This window comes from Passer domesticus, chromosome 9, assembly GCF_036417665.1.
Source record: "Passer domesticus isolate bPasDom1 chromosome 9, bPasDom1.hap1, whole genome shotgun sequence".
NCBI classification, from domain to species: domain Eukaryota; kingdom Metazoa; phylum Chordata; class Aves; order Passeriformes; family Passeridae; genus Passer; species Passer domesticus.
This window is the reverse complement of record NC_087482.1, coordinates 24,824,318-24,834,834: the sequence shown is the minus strand read 5'-3', so window position 1 is coordinate 24,834,834 and position 10,517 is coordinate 24,824,318. Positions and strand designations below refer to the sequence as shown.

General features: G+C 49.0%; 1 protein-coding gene across 4 annotated transcripts; it reads right to left on the bottom strand.

Moving 5' to 3' along the window:
• Nucleotides 1-1,983: 1,983 nt before the first annotated feature.
• LOC135307714 (serine/threonine-protein kinase PAK 3-like) lies at nt 1,984-9,959 on the bottom strand. Of its 4 annotated transcripts, XM_064432128.1 has the most exons (6): nt 8,385-9,959; nt 7,033-7,142; nt 6,088-6,205; nt 5,154-5,253; nt 4,532-4,728; nt 3,026-4,205 (listed from the first exon to the last, which is right to left on the bottom strand). In XM_064432128.1, exons 3-6 carry the CDS (start codon nt 6,163-6,165, stop codon nt 3,927-3,929), a joined length of 654 nt encoding a protein of 217 aa, XP_064288198.1. In that variant the 5' UTR covers nt 6,166-6,205; nt 7,033-7,142; nt 8,385-9,959; the 3' UTR covers nt 3,026-3,926. The 4 variants fall into 4 exon arrangements, with proteins under 4 accessions (XP_064288199.1, XP_064288198.1, XP_064288197.1 ...); XM_064432129.1 differs by lacking the exons at nt 7,033-7,142; nt 8,385-9,959 and adding an exon at nt 1,984-2,546 and having other exon boundaries at nt 4,071-4,205; nt 6,088-6,769; XM_064432127.1 differs by having other exon boundaries at nt 7,033-8,394.
• Between the last annotated feature and the right edge of the window lie 558 nt (nt 9,960-10,517).

Here is a 10,517-nt window from a genome sequence, read left to right as displayed (position 1 = left end):
ATCATTGTTTTAGAAACTTTGTTGGCTTTGGGTTTCTTTTCTTCATTGCTGGAAATGTAACACCAGTTCTGAGAGGCTTGACTTGTGGTTTTAGGGGCATCTTCACAGACAGACAAGTGGGAACAATTTGAAACCCAAAGCAAAGTGTTGCCTCAGAAGAGTTGGGGAGTGTTTGCCTGTGTTAAGGCTTGAGCTGTCTGGCAATCCCCTTACATCCATGTGCAGAAACACCCAGCTGCTCCCCAGATCTCAGTCCCTCTGGGCACACAGGCCTCAGGAAAACGATTCCAGCCTTTCTCCTGCTCAAGAGCATCTAACCTAAGCTGAGCTCCAGTTTCTTCAGTAAAGTCAAGGACGTTCTCTTCCATGCAGCTGACAGTGTTCATGGAGCTCAGCAGGTCTTCCTGATATTCCTCAGGCCAAGGAATTACAGTGGAATTTGGCCAGACATCAGATGAACATTATCCAGTGTGGTTCATGTGGAACCAAGCTCTAACGCTGACAAGCCAAAGGGAGAGAGCTCATTCTGCTTTTGAAAGATGTCAGTTAGAAACATAAGACACAGACTTGGAACTACTCAAACCTCAGCGTGCAGAATCCATCTAAAATAGACCACAATCATAATGGCAAGGGGTGTTGGAGTCTTGATAAAAACGCCCACCACGATAATAATAACTCTGCCCTAGTGGCAGTGAAATCAATGGTGGCCAAAGAGACTTTATTACTTTCCTCTTCAAACCAAAGGAAAATTTCCAAGCCTAAAATAGCCAATGTACTCTCCTTGATTAAAAGCAATTATAACAATTCATTCAAGTACGCAGACGTGAGCCAAACAGAGGGATCACAGGTCACGCCTGACGTTCCTTGTTCATCAGTGGAACCTGCAAACTCTGATTTTATGCTATTTATAAATGTGCCAGTTGTTGGTTTAGTAGAGCTTTTTTGGCAAAATCATGGGTTTTGTTTTCTTATGTTACAGATCCCCTCTATTGGACTTTCAAAGGTGAAATTTTATTTAAAATCAAAACCAAAGTTTTTAAATTGATATATATGGGAAGATCTTTTGCCGAAAATTAGGTCATTAAAAGGATGCAGCGTTCCTCAGCAGTCCTGTCCTGTTCCTGATTTGTACACAGCCCCTGGCGGGCGATAATTCCCTTCCTTGCCAGTCAGGGAATAAGGCTCTATGTTCTCTTCTGAATTGGCCATTCGTTCTTAAAGATGGAAAGTCCCCCCTTGTCGGAACCCAGGACATCCCTCTGGCAGCTCTGGGTGGCTCGAGCCCCTGGCAGGGGGCTCAGAGACCCTGGCATGAAGGCAAAGACACCTGTGCCTTTGAGGTGTCTTTGATTTTGACCCATGGAGTAAATTACCAATGTTACGTGAAGAGCTACAAGTCACGAGAGTTTAAGCAGAATAATAATTTGTCTCAGGGTGAAAGGGTAGAAGTTTGGGGTTTTTAGAATGGGGGTTCTGGAGGTGACACAATCCGTCCTAAGGACGTGATTCATGGAGGTTCTTTTTCACTGATCTCAGGGTGCAAAAACTGACACGACAAGGGGATTTGCAGTAAAATCAAAATACATGTACTTTTATTAAATAGCCATAGCAAAGATGCGTTAGAGAGAAGGGGAATGAAGAAAGGGAAAAGAATAAGGAAAAGAAAAAGAAGAGAGGGAGGGCAAGGAGGTGTATAGCTACCAGACGTGCGGATGACAAAGTCCCTCGAAGTCCGGTCGACGAAGAGGCCTGTCGTCCTCACGTCAGGGGAGATCTCAAAGGTATCAGTCAGGTCTAACCTTTTTTATAGTCCTTTTGAAATGGGGGAAGGGGACCCATTTCAAAATACTCTATTGATAAAGGGTACAAGGAGTCCATCAGTAGTCCATCAGGAACAGGTGTCGTCAGCAGCAGATGTCGTAGGCAGGAACCATTGTCTTCTCGGTCCAGTGGTCGCTTGCAAAACTTACTCCGGTCCCCACGCATACCTTCCCTCACCCTACGGTGGGGATTTCAGTCTTAGTCCTTTTGGGAAAAGAGGGGAGCTTTTCCAGGTAGGGGTCGCACGTCTCAGTCCTTGAGGGGAGAACCTTCTCCCATCTCAGTCCATCTGTCACGGTGGTTGATGTACAGTGAATGGAGGGTCCTTTTGTGGCGACCTCCGGGAAGGTCATTCCAGAGAGAAAGTCCAGCCAAGTCAGAAGGGTGGAGAAATTCCAGCACTAGCGTTGCTAGGTGATGCAGGCGAAGGAGAGCACACTGCCCCTTCTTGGGTGCAGTGTTCCATGAGTTGAGCAAACACACCCGTAGGCAATAATCTGGCTTGGTGGACCAGACAGACCTGGATTTTCAGAACAGGATCTTTCCCTTTCCCCGGTGGTCTTGGCTTTCATGACGATCGAGAGGCAAAAAATGAGGGAAGTTTCGGACAGACTCTCACACCTTGTCATCTCCTTTGCTTTTTGCATTCCCTTGCTGCAGGGATGGCAGCAATCAGGCTGTCAGAAGAGGCTTAAGAGAGGCTCCGCTGATTGCAGAAATGGATGCTGCCCAAAGGGAAAAAGAAACAAAAGAAACCAAATTAAAAGAGACAAAGGAAAAAGGAACCATTTTTCCAAACTGAGTTCCTAACAGGGTTGAGCTGGATTCCTCCAGCACCCAGATATACACAGACATGGGACTGAGGGCACCAGCAGCACGTCTGCCTTCATGTCCAGCATGCTGCTGTCACAGGCAAACACGGCCCAGAACTGCACTAGTCCATTCCTCATGGTGTCGTCACTTGCTGGGATTTTTGTCCTGCTATCACTGTGGGATTGCTGCTTGCTGTCCTAAGGATTTATTCCTTTCAGGAAAGTCAACAGACTTATTCAAGCTCCTCTTTTCTACAGACATGGGCTCTTTGAGTGTCCAAGAGAGATGTGGGGTATAAGGCATTCCTCAAGAGACTCCCAAGAGCTCTGAAAAATGTTGATCCCACATGTTGATCTCAGGAAAGCTGGAAATGCAGGTTTTCAGCAGCAAGCCAGGAGCAAGGACACAAGCATCAGGGTGCAGATGTGCTCAGCTCTGGTTTGCAGGAAGAGCAGTGTCTGCCTCAGCACACCCCACTCCCTCCTGTGCTGGCTGGCATCTTCCTTCACAGCAGGCACAGCCAAGGAAGTGGCCTGGTCACCAGCTCCTTGTCTGCCACCAAACCTGGCAGCAAAGCCACAGCCATTCTCATCTACTTGATGGGGCAAGGCAGCACATGGGGCTGGCACAAATCCTGCACAGCTGTGCCTGTTTGGCTGGCAGAAACCTCCAAGGGTGGGCCAGGCGGGACAAGCTGGGTGCTCTCGGATGCTCACAGTGAGCTCCACCCCAGCTCCCCCATTCCCACAGACCAATCTAAAACCGCTTGGCAGGGACTGCTTTCATTGTGTTCCTCAAGCCCCATCCCCAGCATTGCAATACTTCAGTTCCTTTGCTACCAGGCAAACCTGAATACAGCACCTGAGAGCAAAAGAGGGACACAGAAATGACCAGAAGGTGGGAGCTCTCCTCTGAGGAAGGGCTGGGAGCCTTGTGCCTGTTTATCCTGGAGAAGAGCAAGCCCCAAGGAGACTTTTCAATATTTTCAGGGACTTCTAGGAAAGTTGGGGACATTTCTTTTAGCAGGGCCAATTGCAAGAGGACAAGGGGGAACGGCTTTAAGCTAAAAGACACTCAATTCAGATTGGCTCTGAGGAAGAAACTGTTTGTGAGGAGAGTGCTGGAACACTGGCACAGGCTGCCCAGAGAGCTGGGAGGAGCCCCAAGCCCAGCAACATTCAAGCTCTGCTTGGATGGCCCTCTGAACAACCTGATCTACTTGAAGATGTCCTTGCCAGTGGCTGGAGTTCTGGGCTAGATGACCTTCACTGGGCCCTTCTAACCTCAAGCAGTCAAGATCCTACTTGGTTTTCATTTGAAAAGCACCCAGAGTGGAGATTACTCTGTGGGGGGCCCATCTGATTCCCTGGAGTTTGGCCAAGGAGCAAACCCTGGCAGGGAACAGCTGTTTGGCCCGCAGCCGCTTTGCCTTGTACCTGCAGAAGTTCCTTGGCAGAGCCTTGCCTGTCCACATCCATCTGCAGGCAGCAGCCCAGAAATTCACACAAGCCAGGGGGTAGCCTGAGCTGGTGCAGATTTGGAACCCCTTGCTTGCCTATCAGGTAGCTGGCCTGAGGCAAAAGGAAACATGAGACTCTATGTGATTCTTCCATATCCTTCAGGGCTCACCTAGACCCCATCTTTAAAACTCCACTCTGCAGTGGCAATTTCTTGCCCAGCAGATGCTTAGAGATGAGCCTTCTCTCCCAAAGGAAAAAAGGCCCCAGTGCAGCCCCAGCTATTCCAGCACCAGGTCTTGCCTTGACGGCTGATGTGAGCCCCAGAGACCTTTTTTGAAGTGGCCCTTGCTGGAAGCACTTCAAGCTGTGGGAATGGGATTTTCTCTAATGGACTGAGAGCAGAAGGACACGACTATCTGAGCACATTTCCACCTTACCTTGACACTGGTCTCCTGCATATAAGGAGCCTCTCCTGTGGCCATTTCTATTCCCACAATCCCAAGGGACCAGGTGTCCACTTTGGGGCCGTAAGGCTCTCTTCTCACCACCTCGGGTGCCATCCAGTAAGTGGTCCCGACCATCGACCTCCGTTTCCTGTGCTCAGGGCTGAGCACAGCACAGAGGCCAAAATCAGCTGAGGAGGAAAACAAACACTGCTTCAAGTAGGAAACCAAGGAAAAGGGCTTCTCACTCTCAGTCCCAGAACGCAGTGCTTAATGGAGCTGGAAAAGCAGCTGGGCTCTCCTTCCTCAGGGCTGCAGCCAAGGACATGGGCAATTGTTCAGGTAACAACCCGCCCAGGATTCCCACAAAACCTTGGCTTTTCCTCATTGCCCTGAACGTTTACACTGTAACTCTCTCCCTTTGGAAGGAACACCCACAAACCAAAGTTACTCTGGATACCTGGTTGCTCTCTAGACCACTCAGCACCTTCCAGCTGCGGCCTGGGCTTGCACAGCGCTCCCTGCACTCTCAGCAGCCACTGCTGGCACCCGGCACCTCTCCAAAGCAGCCCCACACCGCCTCCCCGCAGCGCTGCGCCTCAGCAGGAATACCCACCCAGCCTGACGGAGCCATCCCGGCCCAGAAGGATGTTGTCACTTTTGATGTCTCTGTGGATCACCTGCTTGGCATGAAGGAAAGCCAGGCCTTGCAGGCACTGCCAGGGGAAAAAGAAACAGGAGGCCAAAAGTTACCCTGATCTGATTTCATCACATGCAAAAGGAGGCTGCTCCTGAAGATTCTCAGATCTCCAAGGAGCAGTGAGTTCTGGCAAGAGGAAGAGCTTGCTGCTGCAGCACTAGGAGAGCAGGATCTTTCCAAGGGAAGGCATATTAGCTTTGGAGGGGGAAGCATCAGTCAGTCGTTGCTCCAGACTGTTCCCTGCAAAGCCAGTCAGAATGAGCGCTGCTGCAGCGGATGCGCTCTCCACGTCCGGACGACAAACAATGGTTTGCCAAAAGAGGAAAACGTACCTGCCTTGGATACCTAGGGGATCACTGTCGGGCTGGAGACTGGAGGACAAGGGTTCTATGGCTGCCTCAACAGCAGACTTGGAAGTAGCTCTTTTGTCAGTTTGCAGCAGCAAGCACCATGCTGGGTGCCGTGCCATCCTTTGGAGTGGAGACCTGTGACAGATGAGTCTCTCTTTGGCTTGGCCTCTGGTTTAAAACTCTCACAGCAGCACCTTTGCACTTACAGGCAAAGAAGGCAGTGCAGAAAGGCTCTGGGCAAAGGCTTGGGGAGGCAAAGTGCAGAACAGAAAATAAAAAGGAAAAAGAGACAGAGAGTTCAATGATGGTGGATAAGAGTGAAGAACAGAGTACAGGAAGGGCAGGGACACTGGCAGGCAGTTCAGTCCAGATGCTCTTTCTTCTCTGAAGCAGAAGAGCAACACAGAAAGAAAGCTCTGAACATGGAATCACTCACTTTGCAGTGCTTTCAAAGGACTAGCCTTGTCCAAGCCATCCCAAGCACAAGCAGGACCCCTTACCTCCCAACACACTGTTGCTATGTGTCCTACAGCCATCCTTCTCACGGTGACCACATCAGCTAAGGAGCCTCCATCCATATATTCCAACACCAGCAGGACAGCCTCATCCACAAGGTAGCTGCAAGAGGAAAGCAACAGCGTGGAGCTGAACGTGCACAGCTAAATTGCTGTGGGGAAGAAAAGACTACAGCTGAGTTTTGTTTCCAGGTCACTGGTAAATGAAGATGGAATCAAATGAAGACACACTCCACCTAGGCTAGCCAGTGCCTGCCATCTGTGCCACCTAAAGGAGGAAGGCACATCCATGGAAAAGGAGACGGCTTAGGTGGCAAGCAGTGGGAAAAGGAGGTTCAGTGAGGAAAAAGATAAATCTGGAAGTGGACACATCCCAGCAGCTGCTTCATCATCTTCAGACACAAATTGCACCATTCCCTCCAGCAGCAAGGAGACACAGTTTTCACAGCTTTTACTAAAGGCAAGTGGTTGTGCAGCACTGCCAACACCCTTTGGAAAACCTTGCAGAAAGGACAGTCACAAACAGGAAAACAATTTCAGACCTGGCAAATTATGTGTCTCCTAGCCTAGTCTTTTGGCATGCAAGGCTATGGAAAATAGTGGGAACAGCACAAGGTGCATAACCTCTGGCATGTTTTCTCCTCCAACATTTAGAAAAAATCATGCCCCAAACCAGCAAAACCACATGCAGCAAGTGAACATACAGGCTGCTGGCTTAGTAAGAGAGCCAGGTTTCTGAGAGCAATCTTCAAGCTGTTTATGTCAGGAAGCATTCATGGGGACAGAATGCAAACTCCTCCCATGCCTGGTGCAGGAGTGGATTGATGTTCATTGAAAGATCCATTTTCTGCCAGTGGCTAAAGAGCTTTTAAATCTTTGCCTTGCAAGTATGGAAATGAACGTTCCCAAAAAATCACCAGAACTACTTACCTTTCTAAGTAGCTGACAATATTGGCGTTCTTATTTTCTCTTATGAGCAGGATTTCTTTTAATACTCCCTCACAGCCATGGTGCTGGAGATAAAGTTCCTTTACAGCCACCTACAATGACATTCAAAAGCTCTTAGGGACAGACATGACCAGAGCCTCTTTCTCTGGCACTCATGGGCCTGGATGCCTTGTCACCTCGGAAAAAAGGGACTCTAAACCATCAACCACAAAGCGCTAACACCACCCTCTGCACCTGCAGGCTTCTCAAACAGACTTTATTTAGCACTACTATTATCATTTACACACGCTTTGGAAGCCAAAAGTAATTTTTCTCCTGTGAAGAGATGGCTGCCAATTCAATTGTGTGCCAGAGTAAACACATAAAACATGATGGGGAAAATGCTGTCAAAAAAGAACTGCAAAGCGACTCAAGGTAAAGTTACAATCCCAGCACATCCTCACTTCTTCAGTTTGGCTTTTGCAACTTTGAAGAACAATCTTTAGACTTGAAATTATTGAATGGGTTTAAAAATGAATACCCCTTTCTGTGGTACACTATGGATGTGCCCCAGGTTCTAAGTACAGGGCTTGGGGCTTTTGAACGCCTCCGAGACCTCCCTCCAAGTGCAGTTCCTGAGCACAGCTCTGCAGCTGGATAAGGAACTACCTTCTCTAATTCCTTACTATTAAGGAAGATGGAATGTATTTCCTGAGAGTCAAAAAGGAGAATTCAGGACTTGGAACTTCTAGCCCCAAAGAGCAGCAAGACTCTCCAAGACACCACCATGCCTGTTCAGAACAGAGAGCATCTCTCTAGTGGAACACAGGATCAACACAAGGTTGTATTATTTAAGGCTCTTCATCAACTTCTTCTCATTCATCTGTGCACGTGTCTCTGTGTGTGTGTGTGTGTGTGTAGGTGTGTGTGTATGTGAACTAGGTTCCCTAGGACTGAAAGGCAAAACTGTGCTCCAGACAAGATCTCTCTTTCTGAAGGGCTTGCATTGTATTTTCCAACTGAATCACCTGATAGAAAACAAAATATCTGTGTCTGATCCTGGGCTTAAGAGGAATTGGGCTGGAATGATGGCTCTTGCCATCAGCTAATCTATGCACATTTATCCAGTAAGTCCAAGCTAGCGTGTCCTCTGAAAGACACCACGGCCATCCTTGCATTCATTCAGGTAGGTAGGAAGGACAAAGTCTGTCCCAAATGCATTTTGCAGCCTGCCTCTAGACAGACTGCTTCTGCAGAACAGCCTCTGCAGCAAAGACAGGCGGCCCAAAGCTCTGGCCACAGATCACATCACAGGGAAAGCACTCAAGAGCTGCAAGATCTGCATGGGCACTCACCGCTTGTCCTGTGGCAGTGTCAAAGGCCTTATAAACAGCTCCAAAGCCCCTAGAATCAGAACAGTGGCAAGAACAGAGACGTTGTTCAGTGCTGAGGAGCAAAAGGCAGCCCAGGCAGGAGCTCTGTGCTGCCTGCAGTGTCTCTAAAACACTGGGCTTTGTCTACTCTTCAGCCAAGGGCACAGCAGCCCAGCAGCCCTCTGCCATGCAGAGTGTCCAAGAGAAAAGCTGGCTCCCACAGGAAGAAAAAGGGCTGCTTGAATTCTCCAATACACACACTAACTTATGCATGTGGGGGGGTTTTCTTTGCCTTTTTCTTCTTGTATCTCTGCCTGTGACGTGCCTTTCCAGGCAATGAAACACACAGTGCTGCTGGGCCTTCTCACTGCTCTCTTTTCATCCTACCTGCCAAACTCAGGCAATGCCACACAGCCTTTCTTATTTTCCTGACCACTGAATATTGTTTCCAGAAAAATACTACTAAGAAATGCTACTGAGAGCTGTTATCTGACAGCTGTCTGGTGGGAAACAACACACAAAACCTGCTCTCTCAGCTTTTCCTTCCGTCGTGAGTGTGGCCATATTACTTTGAATCATACAAAACCATGTCTCCTGGGAAAATAGGCAAACTGGTGCCCCATCTTGGAGGGACAGGAGGGCTTCCAGGTCCTGCTCCTTGAGGCAGCCAAGACATTGTCAGCATCCAGTCATCTTTGATGATGCCTTGTACTGCCTCAGTAGTGAGACAGGGACAATCTGGAGCCAGGCTCTGAAAATGCTTGCAGCTTGCCTGACTTCCCACATGCTATTGCACCACCAAAATTCCTGGCCTGTGGTTCTGTAGAAATAAGTGTGGCTGCACTCACCCACTGCCAAGATGTTCCCATCCAGTGTACTTCTTTTCTGGATCTTCCACACTCACCACACACCCTGAAAGAAACAAAATGCAAGAAGCAAAGTTCAAAACAGAGAGATTGAGCTTGCAGGAGATCTGAAACCCAGCTCCACTCTCTGGGGCTCTGAGCAATTTGTGGTCTTTTGGCTAACGATAACATCAACAAGAACAACAACAACAGCAGCCCCAGCAAAACAGGCAGCTCTGCACAGAGTCTGATTCTCCCACACTCCTTTGCAGGGTTGCCTTGAGGGGAAACTAAGCCCATGGAAAAACCATCAGAGCAGACAGAAATCAGAAGACAAACAGGCACCAAGGCAAGCGGCTGTCATCTACAAATGGGAAGGAGGGCTGAAAAATCAGGAGCCTTCATTTTCTTGGGAAGAAACACTCTCTTGGGAGATTCAGCACAAGATTACATACTTCCAAAGATTCAGTGCACCCTGGGATCTGGGATGAATTTTTATCAACATCTGCTTTTTGCAGAGCAGAAAGAATATTGCAAAGTGAATTCCAGGAGAGGAGGGGATGTTCCCTTCCTCTCAGCAGTTTGCCTAAAGAATGCCTTGACATTTTCAGAGAACAGCAGCTCATGCTACATCCAAGAACAATGACTCTAAGAATTAGAACACTTTTCATTTAGGAGCAGGCTAAGTTCTGAAGACCACTTTGCCCGTTCCTCATTTAGGGAAGAACTACAAGTGCTGGTCTTCAGCCTGGGCTGCAGCAGCCACGGGCACTGGACTTGGCCCCTTGAACAGCACCCACGTGCCCCATCTTCCCAAAGGGCACAGCCCAGATGGGTCACAAGGACAGCGCCGCTCCTCAGGCGCTGCCGTGACACAGACACCTGCACAAAGGAGATGCTGATCCTCTCACCAGCCCAGGCAAAGCTGCAGCAACGGGGCGGCAGCTGCAACCCCACAGCTGAGGAAGGCTCCAGCCCCTGCAGGCACAGCAGCTGTCAGTGGCAGGGCAGGTATGACAAAAAGCTTGGCAAAGCCTACGAACGGCCACTGACAGCCACTGTCAAGAAGCCAGAGGCACACCCAGCTCTGTTACAAGCTATTGACCCCACTCAAGACAGAACATGGTTGTCTTTCTCTTCAGACCCACGGAGGAGTCAATCAATCCACCTTTTGTCCCAACAGCTGATGGCAGACACTGAGTAAACTGGGCTCTGCTCTGTGCCTGACCCGTCAGTCCCTGACAGCACTGCACTGGCAGCCCTTACTAGT

Excerpts from the sequence above, each read along its gene's own strand:
- LOC135307714 (XM_064432128.1), bottom strand. The coding sequence starts at position 6,165 with ATGGATGGAGGCTCCTTAGCTGATGTGGTCACCGTGAGAAGGATGGCT. Across the intron at positions 5,254-6,087 it reads TAGCAACAGTGTGTTGGGAG|TGCCTGCAAGGCCTGGCTTT; the intron begins GTAAGGGGTCCT and ends TTCCCCTGGCAG. Across the intron at positions 4,206-4,531 it reads TGCAGGAGACCAGTGTCAAG|GCCAGCTACCTGATAGGCAA; the intron begins GTAAGGTGGAAA and ends CTTTTGCCTCAG.